Source organism: Limulus polyphemus, unplaced genomic scaffold, assembly GCF_000517525.1.
Source record: "Limulus polyphemus unplaced genomic scaffold, Limulus_polyphemus-2.1.2 Scaffold148, whole genome shotgun sequence".
NCBI lineage: Eukaryota > Metazoa > Arthropoda > Merostomata > Xiphosura > Limulidae > Limulus > Limulus polyphemus.
Genome location: NW_013665758.1, coordinates 636,134 through 660,935, shown reverse-complemented (window position 1 = coordinate 660,935; position 24,802 = coordinate 636,134). Strand labels below are relative to the sequence as shown.

At 32.3% G+C, this 24,802-nt stretch overlaps 2 protein-coding genes across 3 annotated transcripts; both read right to left on the bottom strand.

Annotated features, from left to right (window-relative positions):
• Nucleotides 1-2,572: 2,572 nt before the first annotated feature.
• On the bottom strand, nucleotides 2,573-21,152 carry LOC106475592. Of its 2 annotated transcripts, none has more exons than XM_022380823.1 (6): nucleotides 21,064-21,152; nucleotides 20,584-20,755; nucleotides 15,136-15,195; nucleotides 12,109-12,759; nucleotides 8,789-9,324; nucleotides 2,573-4,687 (listed from the first exon to the last, which is right to left on the bottom strand). In XM_022380823.1, exons 2-6 carry the CDS (start codon nucleotides 20,744-20,746, stop codon nucleotides 4,679-4,681), a joined length of 1,419 nt encoding a protein of 472 aa, XP_022236531.1. In that variant the 5' UTR covers nucleotides 20,747-20,755; nucleotides 21,064-21,152; the 3' UTR covers nucleotides 2,573-4,678. The 2 variants fall into 2 exon arrangements, with proteins under 2 accessions (XP_022236531.1, XP_022236525.1); XM_022380817.1 differs by having other exon boundaries at nucleotides 2,573-3,326.
• Nucleotides 21,153-21,402: 250 nt separating this feature from the next.
• On the bottom strand, nucleotides 21,403-24,602 carry LOC111084047 (arf-GAP domain and FG repeat-containing protein 1-like). Its single transcript, XM_022380826.1, has 3 exons — nucleotides 24,404-24,602; nucleotides 22,282-22,375; nucleotides 21,403-21,486 (listed from the first exon to the last, which is right to left on the bottom strand). The coding sequence occupies exons 1-3, from the start codon at nucleotides 24,565-24,567 to the stop codon at nucleotides 21,472-21,474; spliced, it is 273 nt and encodes a 90-aa protein (XP_022236534.1). The 5' UTR covers nucleotides 24,568-24,602; the 3' UTR covers nucleotides 21,403-21,471.
• Between the last annotated feature and the right edge of the window lie 200 nt (nucleotides 24,603-24,802).

Below are 24,802 nucleotides of genomic sequence, written 5' to 3'. Positions count from 1 at the left end.
TGAGAATTTCCCCGAGTAATAAGATTACACTTTGAATCTGTGAAAATGTTTATTATATGGTTCAGAGCTGATCCAATAAACTGCAAGTGCTTGAGTATTGGTCATTATTCTGGGATATTTGGAATTTAATGGTATACTGTATAAGCATACAAAGATATTATTTGTGCATATGGTTATAAAATCTTATTTCCCATTCAGTAAACTTATTAATAAATACTATTTATCGACAAACATTTAAATTTTAGTTATTTCTATTAAATAAAAAATGGTTCGAGAAATAAAAATTTGGAGTACTTACAGTGTTATGTAATTTTTTGCTCATGCGTCGTACACACTAAGTTGAGCTGTAAGCCTTGTTTATTCTTTCGAGTGGAGGGGTGATGAGATATTACTTTTTGTATGCTTCAAATAAACATCTTTGGAAACAAAAAATTATCTATTTACATCAGTGGACACAAACCCTCTGTAATTTATTTGGGTTTCTGAACAAGCATTATATAACTTTAAAAAAATCTCATATCAATTCAGAGCAACAACATATTCATCACACTGAAAATAGTTTTGGTGAAATTATGACTTTCTCATTCAAGCTAATTACAAACTACTGTCAGATTTACCTACACAGAAAGCTGCTCTTTCTGTTGGTAGTAAACACTTAGTCAAAAGATGTAGGTGGGACTAGACAAGAGGTTTTAAAAAAATGGAGTAGTGGAGTAGAGGAGCCAATCTACCAGACTGGCTAAATATACTGACATCTCAGCAAATCGAAGAGGTGGGAGGTTCTTATTTTATATTCTAGCTTGCCTATATCTAAAATTCAAGTTTTTAATTCATTAACCACTATATACATTGTATGGTAGGCATAATAAAATATAAACGAAGCAATAAGACGACAGAAGATGCTATGTGACAAGAAAAATTGATATTTAGCATTTTTTTCTTTAAAATTCCTTTTAAACTAAGAAATTAAAAAATATATATATAATATTAAAATTTGAATTATAAACTACGTTTTGATGTCAATTCTATTGACATGTGTAATAGTACGGTTATTTAATAAAATTTTGACATGCACTCTTTAACCTGACTGTAGTGAAAGGGTTAATGAGAAACAGTTGATTCACCCATAACAACTAGTGCTCTCTACATGACTGGTTATTCTCATTCAACATATGAGATGATATAAAATCTAAATTTCATCTGCTCTACCAGTGAAGGTCACCATTGTTTGTATTTTTGCACAACATGCAGCATTACAGCAATATCACCCACAGGAGGAGCAAGTATTAGCTCTAGAGAACAACAAAGATATATAAAGGCAACTCCAGAATGAAGTCAACTTAATGGTTTTCTGGACCATGTGTTTGAATATGCAAAAACTTCATAGACCCAGAATGAATAAATGAGTAATTCTGAAAAATTCTACAATAAAATAAGAAAGTATGCCTGCATATCACAATGGCTCATTTTTAATCCTTTATATTTGTGAAAACAACAACAACAACAAAAAAACAGATAAAATATACAAGACTATAGGGAAAAAAAGATTCAGTATTTAAAACCAAGATTTCATTAATATAGCTAAAACAAACTAAGAGTATTAAGTAAGAAGGATAAATTCAAATTTTAAAGCTTGTAATTTGTTACAAAGAGCTAATAATTACTCATAGTTGTATGAAATAAATTCAATTCTTTCACCCAACAATTAGTTACTACAGCTAAGACTGTATGAAATGCAGATTAAATTTTTAAAGCCAGTGCCATTATGCAACAATTTAATCAGATTTAAGATATATAACCATAGAAACAACTTTTAGGATCTTATCTAGCCTTCACAAATTTTTCAGGCAATTAGTAGATATACACCAAATTTTCAACCAGCACATGGCAGGAATGACAGAATATAAACAATAAACACAATTATGAATGATATTACAGGCAGTGCCCACAAAAGCAAATATCAAGTTGTTTTACATGCACACAAATGAGTTTATGTTACAATGCAAAAAAACGGATTTTATTTTTCTATCAAAAAACTTAATTTTATGGGAAAATCTTTAGGATGAATCACAATTAGCAACCCTAGTGGTTGGAAAATTACAGAATTATTATTTTCTGCAACTTTTATAGATGTACTCATATGCAGGGTCCAGGAGAGAAATCCTTGGCCCTGGTACTTCCCCTTACCCCCCCCCCTCAAATGTGTATATTATTTTTTCCCCTTGCAAGACTCACCAAAATGCAACATCAGGATATAAATACTACTGTTTTTGAGAGAGGAAAAGGATTTTTTCGGTATCATATGTGTGAAAATATTTGCCTGAGCCCTGGTGATACCGGGTGCACCCTCCTCTCCCAGGTGCTGGTTATATGCCACAATCATACAGTTACTGCTAAGTTAGGCACACAGACAGTAAGCAATAATTTTAGCACGTTTTATTAGCTAAAATAATACAAATTAGATTTTCTTTAATGTTATCTTTTTTTCCTATGCAAAGTTTCAAAAATTTCTTATAGTTATCAATTTGAAATTAATTTGTATTAAAACAAATACATGCTGAAGTTTGTTAATTTGAAAAGAATATATATGTCTACACCAGAAAATAGTTCAAACCCATGAATGAAGAAGTATGGTATATAATAATTTGATAGAATTAGAAGGAATTTTATGAAATAATTTATGTTCAAATACATTTTCTGACAGTTCAATTCCCTGAAATTTCTCATTTTTAAATATCGTTAAATGAATAAATTTGGGGATTACAAAGATTAGTTTAACACAAAATCTTCCCACATCTGTTCAAACAAGATACTTTTAAATGGCAATTTATTTTTACATTTTAGAAGTAAAAAAAAAAGAGGATATTTTAAATTTAGATTTAACCCAATAAGCATATTGATAAAATTAAATTTAGATTATTATTTTCATTGAAGACCAATAGTTTCTGCATTGCAAGGATTTTTGTTCACTTGTAAGAAACATTATAGAAAATATCATATTACATACTCATGAGTATGTTTGTCACAGTGTTAGGATAATCATGTTGGATCATAAAATATTTTCATTTAAAAAGTAAAGATATAATATTCACAAAATAATGAGTATTTTCCCATCAATTTGTATCAGTGTTATAATATATGAGGTTTGTATTCAACTGATTAGAATTAAGTGAAGGTTATATTTGCAAAAAAAACAAAAAAAAACATCATTACCAATCACACCTCACAGAAAGATTTCCGATACCAGAATTTTTCTTTAGATCAAAATGTCATAGGAAAGGATTTCCAGGATTAAGCTTCAATGGGTAAGTTGCCTCATTAGCTTCCTAAATAAGAATAAATTTAACACATGCATATTACATCATAATTTCATATGATATAAATTCAGTTTTTTGTAAAAACGTTTGTTCATTTGTGAAATAAAGAAATTTCATGAATTAATTTTGATTTTTTCCTCCATTTATACACCACATAATGATTTCTAAGTTAAGATTCTTTCATCACTGCAAAAGATAAGAGTTATAACATCAAAAATTTTCTTTTTAGATGATTAAACTTAAGCAAAACTAAATTCACGTGAAAGTGCTTATTGTGGTTCATACTATATTACTGTAAAATGTTACCTTGATATAATTATGATTTACTGGTTTGAGAACTAAAGTGAAAGTTATTTTTTGGACTGACCAGCAAAATATTTTTTTCAACCTTTAAGCATTTAAGATAGTTTTTTTTATGTATGTATTATACAAAGAAAAATATTCAAGTTTATAAGCATGGGATTACAGTCTCATTTAGAATTTGACAATATTTCTCCTCTACCTAATTAGACTTGAAAACTTTTGATACTTCGAAAACAAGAAGTACCAAGAATGTATGTTTAGACAATAGTGCAGCTAACTGTGAGAACATGGTGCAGCATTGTATACATTATGCAACTGTCAGACCTCCTCCTCCACCTGAGATAGTATTTCATGTTGCTTTTGTAGCTTGTCTGCCTTGGCTGCCTGTTCCTGGCAGTCTTGCTTTAGCAAGGAGACTTGTTGCAGGGATGGTCTGGTGGTGATGCTGGTTGGTGATCATGTACTAGAGTTCTAACCTTGGCTGCTCCTGAGACAAGACTGCAGGACTGCTTCAGTGGTGGTTGGTTAGCTGCAGTGGACATAAAGTACCACATTCACTGTGAAGATCCCTGCAGTCTATGATATTTTGGCCATGGTTGATGTATCCCTCAATTCCAGCTTATGGAGACCCTCTCAGTGCTTATACAATCATCGAGGAGATTTTAGTTCCAAGACTTTTTTGGGCTTTGGTATGTATTGAAAGGTGTGTACTAAAGGTGTGTACACATCCAACGACTGTGTCACTTGGTTGTTGTACATACTTCAACAAAACTCTTTAAAGGCTCGTCATATCTCTCTTGACCAACCAATTCAGGGGTTGAGTCATAAGGAGACTGGATAAAAATGGCATGGCTGATTTTGAAGATGACCCCCATCATGGCTGGATCTTTCCTCAGCAGCTATTTGGGTTGCCCAGCCCCTGAAGAATTCAGGACTCAGTAAGATCCTTAATGGTCACTGCACAGGCCAGCAATACATCTTTATCCAGGAGCTCCACTTTGTCAAAGGCTAGGATGGCACTTGGTATCTTAGGAATGGTCATATAAGGGTCAAAATTGTCAAGGCCTCTGAAAAGAAAATCTAAGATATTCTCTTACCAATGTATAGCATTAAGACTAAACAATTAGGCAAAATGAACTAACACAACTATCTAATTGAAATCACAGTCAGAAGGATTATGCACTTGATCTTAAATAGAAAAATCAGGATTGTAAATATAAAGTCAAATGAACTTGATTTGTCAGAAGTTCCACCAAAATTATAGGTTTAAAAATTATAACAGCTCAAGTACAATGTTTTTCTATTCTAAAATTGCTTTTAGACCGAATATTAAAACTATTTCTGTGGTCAAGTGACACTTCTAGAGGATTATGTGTATTAAAATGCATATAGGCAATGTATCCTTTGTGCCTATGGATATCCTGGTGCACCAGGTTTAATTAAGTCTTGCACTAACCAACACTGAGTTGTGCTGCCTACAGTCATCATTGCCATGACAACAGCTAACAAAGCTATCCTGTAACCCTGGTGCTTCCCCTCACTACTGTCTGGTTGGTATATTAACATAGCCTGTGTCCAGTAGGAAAGAAATGGGAATCGAAACTGCAAGTACTGGTTTCTAAACAAATAACCAAAACAAGTACCAGCCTCTAACGTTTGATCAAGGGAATTCATTGACACTTACATCGCTTTCCTTTCCTACTTCTTTCAGATACAAATTTAGTACAAACCAGGTGCACATACAAAGTGACATCTTTGGTTGTACCCTCACAATCTCCATTTTCATAAACGCGTCAGCCAACTCATCACTAGCTACAACTTTTACCCGTTGTTCTAACAACGTTAAGACGGCTTATCGACTTCTTGAGAAGAATTCTAAGAAGAAAGTAAACCTACAGACATCGGTCTTGTTTAACAAAATCTGCACACATATATATATATGTACCTACATTATGCATCACCACTTGCTGCTTAAGGCAGACTGCCTTCCCCTCATGAACCTTCACTAAAGTAAGAGACATGGTTCACCCCCACAAACTATATCTTGATAGCTGCAATTCCCTATCGTGCTGCCATCTATGAGCCATTATGCTCAACACATTTTCTTGCCATAATGAAAAAACTAATCATCAGCAGAATTCAGCCAGGATCAATAAAATTCATGCTGTCACAAAAATATATGTTAATACACACTCACACCAACCTAGGCTAAATAAAATACTTTACAGCAAAACACACTTACTGTCCTAAATGGTTGTCAGCAACAGCAACTGAACTACTGAGACATATGTTAATGCCATAAATATGAATTAATACACTTGCTACAATTGGCATTACAGAAAATAAACACATATACTTAGATTTTTTAACAACCTGATTCATATTTCATGCTGAAACAAAATATAACTCAATCACTATACATGGAGTAGTTATACACATTTAAATGTACTGGGGAAAGGCTAACAAGAATCAAACAGCTTTCTGTGCAGAATTTCAACCACTCAAAAGCCAAGAAAATAATGATCAAAATGCCCTTCCAGTTGAATTTTCAACCATATTCAGTTCAGCAAACTGTTGATGTTCAAAGTATTACATCTACTAATACCAGCTGACCAACAGTATGATAACTGAGCAGTTATCACTTGATACTCTGTGGATATCTCTCAATGAAATTCTGATTAATAGCTTGGAATGCCTTTTTTACCCCCATTAATCTAGCAATAAACAAACTTTGGGACAATCAAGTGGAAGTTATAATTTTCCTATACCGAAAATGTATTTCTGATATGTAATTACCTCCTTTCACATAAATAGTTATTCTCATTCAGTGCTGTCCTCTATATGTAAAACTCTTTTCACATGCCACAAGCCTTGAGCTACATTCAACATGGTTTCAACTGCATCTCACAAATCATCATGCGACAACTCTCCAACAATAGGAGTGTGACACATCCTCCTGATGTATTTGAATCTCTCTATTGGGTTCTACCAAACTATCATTTAAAGGTTTGGCAGAAAATGAAAACACTGGTTTTCAGTGGGGAGGAAGGGTGAAAGGAGGTAAGTACCTATCAGAAATACATTTTCAGTATAGGAAAATTATAACTTCCAATACGGTACATTAACTCTTCTCACATAAATTGCTGGAGGGACTGGTGCAAGGGAAAGAAAGAAGCATCTTTTGAAAATGTCTGAAGGACATCCTAAAAGAGGAGATCCTTGCATTAGAGGATCATACGTGGGAGACCACACCACTTCTGTACCAGGTATACTCTTTGTCCAGTGTGGAAAGAGGTGATGCAGAGAAGGGCAGAAAAAGGGAGGAACACATCCAAAAGGGAGAGAACAATGGTTGAATATTGATCTGAACCACCTGATATCTGAATCTCAACCCTGCAGATGACAGTACTGTGGGTGAAAGCAAAAAGTATGTGACCCAAGGTGTAGAATGGATAGGGTTTGATGGACCATACACAGCAAGTCAACTACAATCCAAGACCCAGCCACTGGGAACCGACATCCATGTGGGGTAGGAAAGAGGATCATACCAGCAGTAAGTCAACTGCAATCCAAAACCCAGCCATCTGCTGGGGGTAGGAAAGAGGATCATACTGTCTTCACCTCAAGTTCAGCAGACCAGAGGGAAATCTCATACCCATCAATCTATGAATGGGACAAATTATAGCAATATGATCAATTGTTTGACCGAGCTGGGAACCCAACATTTGGACAATCAGCATAAGAATGATGTCTTGGTAAAGTAAACAATCCCACTCAAAACCAATCTGACAGGAACCATCTACAGTGCCAAAAAAAAGGGGGGATTATAAGAAATTGGGGAAATGGATAAAACAAGACACACCTGAGAAATCATGTCTTAAAAAAGCCATATTAGGCCTAGCTGGTTCTACATTAGGGGCATAGGAAGACACTGTAAAATTAGGTGGAGGAAAAAGGGTGTCAAATTCCTCATGCTAGCACCCTCAACCAACTGACAGACAAAACACTCTGCATGAACCCTAATATCCAGGGAGGAGGTATCATGTAACAAAGAAGGAAGGGGATTATAAGAAATTGGGGAAATGGATAAAACAGGACACACCTGAGAAATCATGTCTAAAAAAAAGACGTATTAGGCCAAGCTGGTTCTGCATTAGGGGCATAGTAAGACACTGTAAAATCAGGTGAAGGAAAAAGGCTGTTAAATTCCTCATCAGCCTGGACAGATTCGGCATGTTCAGGAGAAGCAGGTTGACTCATATAATGATCAATCTTATGGCAGATGAGAACCAATAATTCCATAGCCAAGTTACCCACCACCCACAGTTTGTGTACCGTGATGTTAGATGGCATTACCTCTGAAGTGGTAACTTGGACTTTGGAATTGATTGTTAACAATGAACAATCAAAGACAACAATGTTAGAATAAAAAATTAAACTGAGAAAACATATGTTATCTTTAAGTTCGCAAACTGTTTCAAAATTGAAGAGCACAAAGAAAAAAATTGAATAGAGGATAAACAAATGCATGGAAATGTGTGTGATGGATCACCTAACTAACTTCTGAACTAATTTTATTTTTATATATGGAATTAGCATATTCTTTACTAGCCTGATCAAGATTAATAAAGGTGAAACTCACCTGTCCATTTTGGAACAGCAAAAAAAAATAAAAAAATGCAGAAACCTGGAAAGGGGTCCTTGATGATTCTGACACAGCAATTAGACAGAAAAAAAAATCCTTATCCCAAAAGTTCAATATTACTGCATAGAAGAGATAAAGAAAGTAGATAACTGAACATAAGAAAGACTTAAAAATCAGGTAGGAAGACCTTAGGAGTTTAACTTCTCACAACAAAAACTATAGATGATTTATCAATTCACTTGTATATCTTTTAATGATCAAATATAGATTCATTTACAATTTTTTAAGAAAGTATTATATCTCCTAGTAGACATAAAAAATGGTTTTCCTATTAAAAACAGCATTTCGGCACTTAATTCTAAATATTTTTCTGACATATTAATATACAGATCCAATGAAAACATTTAACTCTGGGTGTTTTATCAATTCTGATCTTAAGCAGAATATGTTATGTTAATAAAGAAACTTTAATAAATAACTAATTCTTTGACATCAGTTTTAGTTTTTTTAAAAAAATACTTACTGAGAAGGGATAGACTGAAGACTGAGGAGGTTGCTGCTGTGGCCTTATGCCAAGTTTGTTTCTACAACATACGTTCATCTGAGTTTGTTGACCATTTTCAAATGTCCAAGCAGTCCCAGTTGACTGACTTCCTGTAGGGGCAGTTCCTGTTTCAGACAGTCCACTGGCTGATGAGCTCAAACCAAAATCAACATTTTGTACTCCATAATAATTTGTTGGTATGTCATTTGGTTGGTTCCCCAACTCAAGATTAGCAGACATAAAAGCCCCAAAACTAGTGCTAGATCTTGCTCTTACTCCAAAAGCATAACTGGTTGTAATATTATCTTGGGGTTCAAACTGCTCAAATTCAGACATGTTCTGTGCACGGACTTGAATACCAAAGGCTGAAGATGGTGCAAGAGCATCGAATCCAGTAGGCTGCAGTACATCCTGAAATGGATTGGTACTTGAAAAATGACCTTGCTCTTGAGTGTTCAGAGGAGATGGCTGACTCCAAGTTGCAGCAGTATTAGTGCTGAAGGAGTTGGATGCAGCTAAAACAGTTCAAAATCTAAATATTTTAAGGTCAAATTAAACTGAAAGAGATATACAAATCTGGTACAACATAATAGTAAATATCTGGTATGTCTGTTAAAAACATATCTTTCACTACTCCCATTCATTACAGTGTGATTTCATAAAACTTTTTGATCAAATAATGATTCATCAATAATTGAATCTCTCTCCTCCTATTCTACAAAGTGCTACATAAACCAATATATCCAACAAATTATTTACTATACAACATGCCAGGATTTGCATGTGGCATATTTTTTATCATTTCTTACAACTATCAAAACAGATTACACAAAATTAATATTATTTGTAAGTAATTATCAAGTAAATATATCAATCCAACATTTGTATTGGATAAATTTAATTTATAAGATAGTTTATTTGCTTTTTTGTTAAATTGAAGAAGCATATTAAAGTGAAGTAGTAAAAAAACCTTTCCAAATTATGATTTTTAACTATTAAGTTGAGTATATTCATGGTAGTATAAAAGTTATTTGTCATAGTGCACAGGAGCAGCGAGTACGAGAAGCTTGTGGAGGCTAAACCTCCCCAAAAAAGCCATCCCTTATGGGGCATTATTTTCATCAACTCAAAAATATTATACAGTTATACATGGAGGGAGAGAGAGACAGGGAGATTGAAAGAGGCATATGTGAGTCACTGAGGAGAATTTATTCATTTAGGAGCACAAACTGATTCTTCACATTTATACAAACTCATATATATGACAGAATAGTCTATAGAAACAAAAGACTCATTTACCATCTATGATGCTGTATAAAGAATTTTGATGTAGTGCTTATAAAATATTTCTTATTTATACACAAATTCCACTTTTCTCCAGTTCAAATTACATAATTTAAAGTAGCATGCTAAACTACAGGTACTGTAACAGTAGGAACAAAAGATGTTACAACACAATTACCATATAATCTTATGAGATGTTAAAAAATACAGGAAGAGGAATTTAGTCTTCAGAATAATCAGGCAAGGCAAATATAAAATATTTTATCAGGTGGAAAACAAAGTTTTATAATAAATATTAAATACCAAAAACACCTTTTTAATGTTTTCTCTTAACAATATTATTATATTAAACACGTGAATGTCACACGTTTTATCATACATTCTATTATATTGTTACCATTTAAATCTGTTTTTTCTAAACTTCCAATTGAATACGAAAACTACTTACTCAATAGCTAATGTTGTTTTTTGTAGTTAGAATATTATGAACTAACTTTATGGGGTTTTAAAGCTGGTGATGAAATTTGAAGAAATTATGAAATATGCACTATGATAACCCTTACAGGGTGTTACTAAATGATTTAATATTAAGACAGTCACCAAAGAAATTAAAATATTAGATGTTGATTTTTTAACAATGCGGTTTTCACCCTAGTCTCTGTTACCACTATGTGATATTTGCTTTATTCTGTATTAGATATGATATTAGTGGTGTCAATCAGGCATAGTTACTGCTATACATTTACTTTCTAAATACATTTTAAAACACACAGTTTGAGCAGTGAATTAGTGCTAGATAAGATTAAGATTAATTTATGTGTTTGTTTTCTCAGTAAACAGATAAAGGGTAGTTTAAGCAGGATGTTCCTCATTAAAATCATATACAGAAAAATTCAGTACAAAAGTTTGCAAGGGAATTAGTGGAATCTTGATATCTGAAATGTAACTATTTAAGAAAGATATAATATTGTACATTTAAATGTAAACATATGACATAAGGTAGAATATGTGTATATATAAATGTGAATATATGACATAAGGTAGAATATTTGTGTATTTAAGTGTAAATAAATGACATAAGGTAGAATATTTGTGTATTTAAGTGTAAATAAATGACATAAGGTAGAATATTTGTGTATTTAAGTGTAAATAAATGACATAAGGTAGAATATTTGTGTATTTAAGTGTAAATAAATGACATAAGGTAGAATATTTGTGTATTTAAGTGTAAATAAATGACATAAGGTAGAATATTTGTGTATTTAAGTGTAAATAAATGACATAAGGTAGAATATTTGTATACTTAAATGTAAATATATGACATAAGGTAGAATATTTGTGTATTAAAGTGTAAATATATGACATAAGGTAGAATATTTGTGTATTTAAGTGTAAATAAATGACATAAGGTAGAATATTTGAGATCTAGTAAATTTATATAATTGTAACGTAACAGTTACAATTGGTTAGCCAATAAGTTCGATGTGTGTGTGTGTATGTGTGTATATCTACACATATGATTTAAGTAAATATACCACTGTTAGGTATTGAAAGACAGAGAAAATGTAGATATTAAAAAAATATGTATATTTCTCTTGATGTAAAGTATGAGTTTGAGGCAGTAATCTTTTAAAGATGTCTTATCCACAGTGCCTTGTTTATATCTATGGTGAGAGAATAAATGTAGTTAACTTCATGGAGAATGAGAGGATTTAGTTCTAAGTAACATTAAGGGTGAATATTTACAATATTTTTTATTTAGGTTAAATTAACTCTAGTTTTGAAGGTATTTAGGGTATTTACTGTTAATTTTAGTGCTTTTGGTTTCAACATGAACAACACATTTTCCTAAGGCTTTAAAAATCAAAGTGTGAGGTTAAAGTTATAATTCTAAGACAATCTAAATTATATTATTACATTACATTACAATTACATTAACTCACAAATCCTGCCATAATAAGTGGTTAAAAACACTGGAGAAACATATCAAAATTTGTATTAAAAAATCATCATACCTGTTACATAAACTGAGCCAGGAGCAGCTGATGATTGAAATGCAGTAGATGTTATAACACTAGTATCTGACCAAGTGAATCCAGCTGTTGCAGCTGGCTTAGAGATCTGATGGAAAAGGTTGTCCAGGTCAGAAACTGCAGCATACTTGTCAGCAGCAGGTGGGTTCATCTGCTGAGGTGAATTTTGGGGAATTCCAGAGTGCTGACTGAAATTAAATCTACTTGGTATAGAACCTGTTGGAAAAGTAAAGTCTTGGGTTGAAATTTGTTCAGGATTTTGAGCAACCGGTATTGTTAAAACTGAAGAGCTTGCAGTATCTGCTAGAAAACCAGAATCATTTTCAGGTAGTTTAGGTAAAACGAAAAACGGGTTATAAGAGGACTGAGAACTGACTGAACAGGACAGCAGTGCACTGATACTTTGAGAAGGTATGGAAATAATATTTTGAGAATAGACAGTGCGAACAGGTTGAGCTACTGGCCAGTTGAAAAGTGGATGTTCCTGGTTTAAAACTTCATCACATGAGATCCATCCTGGAGTATTTTTCGTGACTTTAGATAGCTGAAGTGAAGTATTTAGTAAAGGTATGGCCAACATAAACCAAGAATGAGTAGGAAGCTCAGGAGAAGGCAGCCAAAAGGAAGGAGAAGCTGAAACAAAATTCAACTTTATAAAAAATATAAATGGTAGAAACACCAGCAATGCATTCATTAATGAATGAAAAAAGATCATACATACATTCATATACTATGTGAAAACATTTGTTTTAATTAAAAACCAAAAATTGTTTTTGTGGCCTCACCAGCAATACAAGGCAAAAATAGTTAATAAATATTATTTCTGAATAAAACACAACTAATGCTTTGAAATGTTCTCTTCTCCAATTATAACAGTTAAATGCTTTCATGAAATGTATGAAATATTGGCAATAACATACCTTATACTTATAAAGGATACAAGTTAACCATTAAACACACACTTATCATCAAAAACATTCACACACTATAGCTTAAGACGAGTGTAGTATTTTACAACTGAAACATTATTATAACAGAAAGTGAGACCACCTTCAATATTAATCACAACTTGGGTTGTTTTACTAACATGCATCATTGAAAATGGCAGAAAAGATCACTTCTATTGAACAATAGCTTCAAGCAAAGCAAGGTTTTCTTGGTTCTTTACTTTCGCTCCTCTGGTAACATTGAAAACTGTGCCAGATGGGATATGTATGAAAAAGCAGATTTTGGATATTTCATTCTTTGGCTTATGCTGTGTAATTGGTTCACTGGTGTCAAAAGAAACAGTAGTGAATTTAACTTTCAAGTTTTTTTTATATTTTACTCTGTTGTCAGTGAAAAAAAATTTAAATCATGATTCATCAAACCAAATTTCTTCGGTCATTCATCATCCACAATTTTCAAACACTAATGCTATGCTTTCTTGTTTGTATCTAAGATTATATGATATTACTCAATTAGTATGAATGATGATAGTAGTCGAATTCTCACCCTGACCACTGAAGATAATGGATAATTAGACACAGTCTGACATCTTTTCATGGTCAGGTTTTTCTAGTGGTAGACTCATTGCTTTTAAATTATCATTATTGATGACCTCTAATACCATATTTGCTAGATTGAATAGATAATAGGTTTTCAATAATGGTGTTTGTGCTAGCGAGGTATCAAATATCACACTAACTTGAATCTTGGAAAAATGCTTATTATAACTCAATGTCTTGCAGACTAATCATGATATAATTACATCTCTCCATTCAGATTTATCATCAGAAAATAGAAATAATGAGCTAAAAAGTTATTTGGAATAGTTTTGAGAATTTTTTAAAAATAAGTTACTTTTAATTCAAGACAGGTATGTTCCTAAAAAGAAGAACATAATAACAGGGAAGATCAACCCTAATTGCCTTACTAAAGACACAGAGAAGAAAATCAAAGATAAGTGTCATAAGTTTAAGAAGTTTAAATTGACAGAATGGATGATAGTTCCACAAAACTATAGGAAAAATATGGATTTCATTAAAACGAAATTAGGACATCAAAATGGGTTTATGAGAAACAACTGGTCAATAATGCTAAACTAACAATGATTTTTTTTAATATGATAAAGATAAGCAATATGTTAAAATGGAGATTAGGTCCTTAAAGAATGCTGATTGCAAGGTTCCTGTTGAAGACTATGACATAGTTGAGCTTTAAAATGTTTTCTTCTCCTCTGTTTTTACAAGAAGATATTTTCAATATTCCTGACCCTGAGCACTCCATGGGAAATACTGGAATTGACCTGAATCATGTAGATATTAACTCCTTGATGCTAAGTAGAAAGGTTGAGTATTTAAAACAGAAATTGCAATAGGATCAGACAATAAACAATGAATAGGTGCTTTAAGATTGGAGAGTTGGTAACATTATTTCTATATTTAAAAAGGGTGATATAATTTGCTCTAAAAATTATTGGCCAGTCAGTCTTACTTCTGTAATGAGTAAAATTCTAGAGAGTCTGAAATAAGAATCTTTACAAATTCAATTGGCGATGAAATAGGTTATTTTAGAAAGTCAAAATGGATTCAACAAAGGGAATTCCTATTAGTCATTTATTTTTAGGGCATTACTAGTTATCTGGATGAAGAAAAGGGTATAAATATGATGTACTTCAATTTTTCAAACAGCTCTTGATATGGCATCATACAAAAGATAAGTTAAGAAAATCACATCAGTGAGGGCCTGGGGAAAGACTAGTAATTGGACTATAGGGTGGTTGAATCAGAAAAAAAAAGGTTGTTATTAATGAGAGTCCAATAAAATGGGCTTTTCTGGTAGGATGTTATGGGATTACTAATTATATGAATATGAACTTTTAGAAATTTTAGGTGATAAAATGCCTCTTACTGCCATAACTTAATTACCAGTTGAATATAAAATAATTGGTAACTAGGTACATGTACATATTTCTATGTTAACAAGTGTGCGTGCATATGCATGAGCTGTTGAAAAAAATACACTTACCTGGATTTTCAGTAAAAACACACTCAAAATTTGGATGGTTTTCATTTTCAGTGTTAGTTTCTAGCAAGAATAATAATGTTTGTTAAACAAGAAGCATTCAGAAAGTACATATGCACGTTATTTTTAAATGTAAAAAAATGGTGGAATACAATAAATGAAAACACAAAGAGCACAGCAAACATTAAAATAACACTAGGATATTATAGCTATAATAATAAAAACTTCAGTTTAAAAAAAAGAACTTTAAACACAGGAAACATGAGAATGTGCTATAATACATGCCTACTTCAAAAGACAAAAGCTCCAATAATGCTGGAAAAACAAACACAAATAACTTTACATCAGATTACCATTTAGCAAGACAACAGGTGCAATAGTGGGGAAGCTGGACCATAAAAACAAAAAGATCGCTCTTGGATAATCTGAAAAATAATCCAAGTATAGCAACTGTGCAACAAACTTTAACACCATGAAAATTCCTCAACAATTTCCTGTCCAATAAGCCAATCATTACAGGGTTTACACAACTTTGATTAAGCCTAATTCAAAGCATTTTGTAAGTTCTAGAGACCATTTTTCAGAAGTTAACATTTTTCTTACATTGAAAATGTATTTCCAATAAGTACTTACCTCTTTTCACACAAAGCTATCTCGATCCTTGTCTGCCCATTGCTAAAATCATTTTTGCAATCACTGCACCAGTCTTTATACCCCATTAGTATTGTGCCATTTCTGAACATGTATATATCATGCGATTACTCCCCACCAATAGTACTGCACCACCTATACTGGTGCAGCTAACTCCCTCTGCTATTTTTGCTCGATCCTCACTTTTGAGAATTGTGAGGTACCAAAATAAGAACACTGGCAGTGGGGAGGCTATCGGAAATACATTTTTAGTTTAAGAAAAATGTTAACTTCTGAATATGGTTTTACCTCCTCTCACACAAAGCTAGAATCTCACATTGCAAAGATGGAGAGGCTGGTGTAGGCACGCAAAAGTGAAACCAAGTGGAAAGCGTCTGCCCAAAATGAATGGGTATGCCTGGCAATAAAAATGGAGCACATTTGTGGGGTACTGCACTACTTCTGGAGGAGGTATGCTTTTCACCCAAGAAGTAGGAAATTAATCCAAAATGGGTGGAAAAGGAAGTTAATTGCACAGGCGGAATATGGTTTAACAGGTGAAAGCTACAGTAACATATAAACGGAATGAGCTATGTACATTCTCAACATCAACTGGACAGACAAGGTTCCATAACTTGTCCTGGGCATTAGGAGATTGAGGATGAAAAAACTGTAATAACAGCATAGTGGCTAGGGCATGTGGACCGTATTATATATACCCAACAACCCCAATGGTAAGTATACAGAGTATCATACATCAAGCAAATGGAATTACGAAGAGGATTACTTATGTTATGGGATTACTAATTATATGAACTTTTAGAAATTTTAGGTGATAAAATGCCTCTTACTGCCATAACTTAATTACCAATTGAATATAAAATAACTGGCAACTAGGTACATGTACATATTTCTATGTAGAGTGTCATACATCAAGCTACCAGAATTACGAAGAGGAAGTAAGCTTTTGGTCGTAACTAGACAAACTCCCAAACCACCATAGGAGTAAGGAATATATTACAAACTAAACCCAGAATTATGGGGGCATGGCATTGCCTCAACCTTAAGAACAGGGTAAAGCTGTAACCGGTATTATGGGTAAAATCATAACTCACTCAACTGTAAATACATGGCAGAGACATTCTTTATCCAGAATTACAAGGAGGAGATGGAACAATTGTCCAACCCTAGGAACAGAACATGAACGTCCTTGTTGCCAGTATAACAAGGCAGACGAAGTCTCCCAAACTCAACCATAGAAGCAGGGAAAGAACCTTTTGCAACCGGAATTAACAAAAAGAGAGGTGTCTACTGCATTCCACCATAGGAACAGGGCATTTTCATCCTGAACCTGACATTACGAGGAGGATCCCACGTAGGCCGAACTTGCTCCAACCAATTAAATTATAATTCTGTTTATTACTATCCACCTGGGAAAAAGCATCCAGGGAAAATGGAAGAGTTTTGCCCCTTCTCACTGATTGGATAATCATAAGTGTGCATTGAAAAATAAATTTCTAAACTCACTCAGGAGGAAACCTCAATGGTCCAGGAACTGGTAAGCACTCCTGTGCTCCACTAAAAGAAAAAGGAATGGGGGATGCAGTGGGAAGTCCAGAGGAACGTCACACCATAGACAGTGCAGTTGGTGTCTGCGATTCCCTATTTTTAAAAACAGACCTACCCTGATTTATTCAGTCAAAGGATCAGCAGGGATGGGCAAAAATGCCCTTCTGCTTTACTCATTAAGTCTATGAGTGACAGTCCACCACAGAATGAAACTGATTGATATATAGTACATATATCTGTAGGTTACCAGTGGTCTAACCAGAAAATTTTTGAATGTAAAAATCATGGAAACAATTGAAATCAACACAAAAATTTTCAAATTGTTGAATAAACGTCCTCTGAAATAGTAACAAATCACAATTAAAAACTGTAGTTATACTTGGAAAAACTAAACACGTGTCTAATCAATGTAATGCCAATCTAGAAATTGAGAATTGAGTGGGAATAGCAGAGGGAACTGTTGGTATAGGTGGTGGAATACTATTGGTGGAGAGTAGTCACATGATACGTACATGTTCAGAAATGGCACAAAACTGATGGGGTATAAAAAATTTTTAGCAATGCTTAGAGGGCAGACAAGGATCAGGATAGTCTTTGTGAGAAGACCATATTGAAAGTATTTCTTCTCCTACGTCAAGACCATGTATAGAGCATATTTATATTTAAAATCAAATTTACTCTATAATAAAAATAATGAATTATTATAAAAACAAATTTAACAGTAATAACAGAAGCAAACATTTGTTCTAATCTTAATTTTTGTATCCTGTTATTATCATCCTCTTTAGAATTTTTAGTTTAGTGAAATTTCTAGTAAGTTACTCTTGTGATCTATTAATTATTCAGAATACTGTACCTTATAATTGTTTTTTAAATATGATAGATTAATTCTAATAAGAAATTAGACAACAAATATGACAGATCTCTAGATATGTTTAGTACTGTTGACCTTCACTTTCCAACAATATTTGACTATTTCAAGTCCTTTTAAATTCTATTACATTGCAAGGTTTGTTTTTCACACTAATTAGTCCTCTTGTGATAAGCAGGTATATCAAATGTTTTCTACTTGCTTTAGTTATATATAATTTTTTCATTTATTTAGTTTTATGCAGTTTAAGCACATCCACATGGTTCAGAAAGTTGTTGAGGTTGCCCTGCTCTAGTTGCTTTGTTTCCTTGTTCTCTATAGTAGATAGTGTCTAATCTGCCAAAGAGGTTATTACAGTAACACATAACATCCAGAATGAAAGCATTAGCAACAGTGATATCCCTTGCTTGACAAGTTGATGTTGTCTGAACTAATGCTTTAAAAAAAAGGATCATGAAGTGATGCTGTCAACTGGACAAAGAAAGTGAGTTTACCTATTGAATTCAAGCTTGGTTCAGTTCTACTTGGTTTTTAATGTGACTATTTCAACAGAGATTCATGTTGAAGAATGGAAAGCTATTGAGCTATTTACTGATCCACTAGAAGCAATTGTCCATTTATCTATGCAGGTACACATACCATTTTTGTTTGTTTGTATGTTTGTCTAAATAAAGACTGTTTATATAATCCTTCAACCTTGTTTAGTCTGTTTGTTTCTCACCCAACACAGATTACTGTCCACATTTCCTGATCAAATATGCAGTCATTAACAGGTCTAATACTCATAGGGAAATCAGTTCACCTGAAAATATCACACACTCACACCTCTACATTTAAAAACAGTCAGACCATTAGTCAAGTAAAATGTTTCAATGATGTATACTGAGTACTGAGTAGAAAAACTGGTTACATATGTACGAAGCTTAAGGAAAGGCCTAATTTACATTCATGAAAATTAAGTAAAAACAAACTTTTATCATTCTCTAATTTTAAATATACATATTAACAGTCTTCAAACCAATTTACTTGCAGAGAAAAACACCAGTATTTTAACAATTTATATATGTATATTAAAGTTGTTTTAGTGTACTCCATATCAACCAATGTGACACACAAGTACCATGAAAAAATTATACTGTTATATTTCTTTACGTAATTTACTAACTCTTGCTTCATATGTGCATTCAATTGTCATGAAGAGGCAGTGCCAGAGAAATACCAGCTCTTGTGGTGTTAAAATGTTTAATCAAATAACAGTTAATGTTTAGATAAAGCTGACTATTAAAGAAAAATGGATACTTTTGTTTAGAATTTCATTTTTTTAATTACTTACTTTACAACTTCTTTCTGAAAACACTTAAAACATGCCAGAATTATATCAAATTATTATTCCTTTTCCAAGCTACTTAAGCAAAAGTACTAAATTTTTAAGACTTTAAGATGGTGTGTAAAAATGACAAGCTTTTCAAAAATTTTCAGGCCACATATGAAATCTGGCATACAATGATTAAAATTACTGAATACCAATGTCCAACATACCATGCATTATAAAGGCACAAAACACTTTAGAAATAAGGCAAAAATAAAATTAAAATTCCGGTATAATAGGCAAGGCAGTAGGTCTTATGATACAGAACATCTAAAACATAATAAATACACAGAGAACTGTTGAAACTTCTGCCCAAAACTTAAAATAACCTAAGGATTTCTTGTCAAATACGTGCAATATTATAGGGATGGTAGCTAGTAAGAACAAAAATTGGGTTTTGACTATCACTCTTATAATGCACACATAGCCCCAAAGTATGGTCACATCTTTTTTTGTGGGTTGTGATAGTAAAAACCACAGAATCTTGGCCCATATTAAGAGAAGTTAATTGGTACATAAGAAATTTAAAACATGCTAATCAGTTTAGAAGTTCCTGTTGAATATTTGTTGTTTATTTGATATCACAGATTGGTGCTACAGTCTTAATAAATTCTATTTAAAAAGCTTGATCATAGTGGCATAGCTAGACTCATTTTCAAGACAAATCTATTTTTCATCAGGTCAGGATCAGTCTGCTTCAACTATGATAGTAAGCATTACAACCTATGTATCTGTCATGCCAAGTGTTAGATGGCTGTCAAGCAGCCCAACAAACCTCAAAGAGAGTAGTGGGATTCCTGAGTAGAGGAAATGACCTCTATGAATTGAATGGTTTCCTGTTGATTTACTTGTTGTTATGACCACAAAATTCTAAAATTCAAAGATGTGAACTTTTTCACAAAGTTACTGTGAACCTAACAAGTATAGTGACAAAATATCAAATTTCTCAAGTGTTTAAAAATAAATTAATTTCAATATCAACAAGATATACATTCTAGAATTACATCTATACCATTTGCTCTTGCTGTACTTTCTTCAAACGAATTATTTTCACTAACATTAAAAACATCCTCTTGGGTTTTCACTTGATTTTGTAATAGTTGTTGTGATGTGGTGGTAGTATCAGTTGGGCTCCAGGAGGAATTGTTGTGTTGCTGAAACCATAAGCACTTCATAGTTTTTCACTGTGAAACAAATTATTAACAATAGACACTCAACTTAAATGTCACAATTGTAACACAGTAACAAATATAAAATTATTAAAAGTTACAAAACATTTATAAGAGTGAACCTAAAGTAATGATTATGCTGGTAAGTAATATATTTTCAAATAGACATTTTTACAAGTTTTCACATTTTTATATGATTTCTAATTCCTTACTATTCAAATATGACTGTTTCAGATACATGCAAATAAGTTTTTAAAATACCAGTTTATTCAAAATTAAAATATTCAGGTTTTTACAGTAAGAAATACAAAATAAATACATACTGTATATCAGAAGATATTTCATAATGTTTTCCAAAGAGTTGAGCTGCTTGTCTTTTACCTTTTGATATGTGATTACCTTGACATTCTGGGCAACTAGAGAATCAACAGTTTCTGCCAATATTGTAGACATGGGTTTTGTTTCAGGTACACTATTTTTAAGATCCACAGAGGTGTGTAAACCCTGTTGCTGAAAAAACTGCCAAGATCCTTGTGTTTGTGAAGACTGTTGCTGATGTTCACATTCTTGCTTCATCTTTTTCACTGCCATATCTGGATCAATATACCATCTCTTGCTCTCATATTTCTGTATCATGAAATCTTTCCTGTAGCATAGGTCATCAATCCTTCTTTCAAGTTCCATATTTGTTGTAGGATCATAAGCTCCAAGCCATATATGCCTGCAATACTTCAAACACATACACACTGAAGGAAATGTAAAAAATTAAGACAGTCATGTGTATACTTTTCTATACTTCAAATGAAACACTAAAAAAAATTTTAAATGTGTTCTTGCCACTCAATCAAAATATTTATTACAGAGAAGAGTATGTAAATGCTGTCTCAAGACCTTAAGAAGCAATATTTCTTATAATTTGCACTAAACAAACTCTTTCTAAGAAAACAAGTTTAATTTGTATATACATATACAGAAGTTACTCCATGAAGACTGAGAAACAGCTAGCAACAAAATGTCTTACAGAATTAAATAACAAAGAACTAAATCTGTAAGATAGGGAAACTGAAAATTTACGTAGTTTCACAGTTTTTAACCAATTTCATATAAAATTAATAAAAGAACTTTGTTATAAGTTATAGCATGTTAAAAATGCATACTACACCAGTAAAATTTCAAATAAAAACCTCTGTATTAATAGAAGCAGCCTATTACAATCACCACTGAATTTTTTTAATACAAATGTGTTAAAAAAAGGTAATTTTATTCCCTGCTTATCCGCTAATGTGCATTTCTCCATGCAAAAGAATGCCAACATGACTTTTTAATTCCTTTGAATTAATCATATCAAAATACATGTAAAACTGTTCACATTACAAATACAAGTATTTTACTTCTCTGAGTCATGTAAGTTACTCAAATACAAGCAGAAATGATTATTCTTTAAAAACAAACAATTCTTGATAAAGCACACAAGTAATACCTGAAAAGTTTTACCTTATTATATTATTTATGATAACTTTTAATGGAGTAAAAAAAAGTACCTCATTTCCTCTTTGTTTTATAAGGTCAATTTCTTCAGAAGTGAAACTGGTCATTGTGATGGATTTTACTCGATGAGGTGGATTTAATCCTCGTCTGGAAAACAAATATGTTGTTGAATTTGGCTCATGCATTTCCTCATTAAATTACAACAACTTACACAAATAACCAATCAAACAGTAGTTACTGCATTATCTCCTTTAATCAATCTTCCATTTTCCAATCTTTACATAAGCATTTTACAATGAAATTTAAGTGATATTCATAGGTATTAAAAATAATCCATATACATTTTGTCCTCATTGTCTTTTAACAAAATCAATCAAAACCAAGAAACACCATTGAAAGCCAATGCAAAAACAATAAATTATACAAGCAACTTTTTTTAATTATCAAAACAAACTTTTTGTAATATTTGACATTAATATTAAAGTAGAAATACAAATTGTCTAATTAAAGACAACAAAGAATAATACTGCATAATGTATTAAATATAAAATTAAAAACTTTTATACACAGATTTATCCATTCTTTTCTCCATAAAACATTTAATTACTACATAATAGCACCTATGGATCACCTGATGTACTAAGAATTATATTAATAGCAAGTAGTTAGAAAAATTTACTGATCTTAATGATTTGCTTATGATATGTGCATGCTGAATTATGTATTTTGAAAAAAATAATTGTAAGATGAGTAAACAGTGAATCAGTTAAACGCATGAGTAAGTTACTTATTCATATTTAAAAGTGATATTTTTTATATTCGTTTGTATGAGTAACCTGCACAATTAAAATATATCACCATTTCATTATGTCTTAATCTAATGCATATTTTGACTAAAATTTCTTTAAGAATTACATATTTTTTCACATTCTCTCAGTACCAGAAAAGAAAAAAAACCCAGACAGGCACTGTCATCCTGATGCAGATTTGCTTTCAAAGTGGATGTACATTTTTTCTGCTTATTCGTTAAAGCAAAATTTAAACCCATAATTTTTTGGGGCATTCTGCCAGAACTATTTTCATGATTTCTAATAATTATCACCATACCTTATAAAACTTTAATTTTCTTAATTGTGCAGATAATAACATGGATTTGATTAATTTTCAGCCAAAGATACATAAATGTTATTGGATGCTGTCACCATTTGATGGGTAAATCTGGATTTTTTGGCTGGAAGCTGACAGCATCCGTTTCAGTTTAAGGAGTTAAAATAGCACAAATACAAGCACTTGTAAAGCAGTCAACCAGTTTGACTATATTTATGTGACATTTTATAGCTTACACCTATAGGAATTGTACAGGAACCAAGGTAGCAGGAGGAGTATGTTTCCTATAGATTTCTGTAGAGGGAGCAAGTGGGTTAGTCACCCACAAGTATAGGAATTTTTATAGAGTCCCAAACAGCAATGAAATTTCCATTTTAAGATTACCTTTTCACTCATCAAAACTATATATATATATATATATTGTATAGTATTAACAGTTTCTCAAACACAATACCCTTCATGTGTAAAGGATATTTGATAATTTCAGGTTTGTTGGAAGTCATTACTCCTGGCACAAAAAAAGTTTCAATGCCACTGAGTTACAAAGTTGCTCACTATTGTCATGGCTCTTTGAAATATATGCACATATTTTCTTCTTGTTCTACATTAACTACAAAAACATTTTAGTTACTATTATTAACAAATGTTTAGTGTTATGAATAAAACATCAGTACTTTTAGTATTAATGACATTCATTCTAAATTTAAGCCGTCTATTGCAAAATTTATTTTTCATAAATATTCTGGATGTCACTGCAGTCACTCATCAACTTTTCACTTTCAGGCTGTGTATAAACTGTAACACATAGGCCTAAAGGCTAGTTTTGTAAAATGATATCTAAATTTAATTTTAAAGTTTCAATAGCTTTTATTTAAATAATATTTATAAAAGAAGAAATGTATTCACTGGTTGATGTATCGATTAAACTGTCTTTGGTTTATATTAGTTTTTAATAACTATCTATTAGGCCCATATATGTCATCTGGGTTTTATAAAAATAGATTATCGTGATCTTTATCAGATTATTACACGTCATTTTTTTAATGCAATGTCACCAATTAAACTCACAATATTCCGCAGCATAAAGTGCAAACAAATGACCCTATTGTTACATTTACATATGTCGGTCCTCTTTGGTTACAATCAAAACATTGTCTGTTAGCTGGTAATTTGGCTAAATCTCTAAGTATTTGAACTACTTTGTCTTCTTCAACATTTCTTCTGAAAGCCATTTTGGCCTATAACGCGGAAATCGTTTAGTTTGACAGGAAGTAAGCTAAATTAACCTAAGCTTATTAAACTAAATTTAAAGGAGTACCGGAGGTGACAAAGTGGAACACATCGAACGCGCTTGACTCGAGCATAAGTCACTTCTAAACCAAAGAAAGAATATGTAACGTTTGGCAAAGGGCGCTTACTACAAGCTCAATGTTTAAAGTAGATATCAATATTGATAGTCTCATTCCC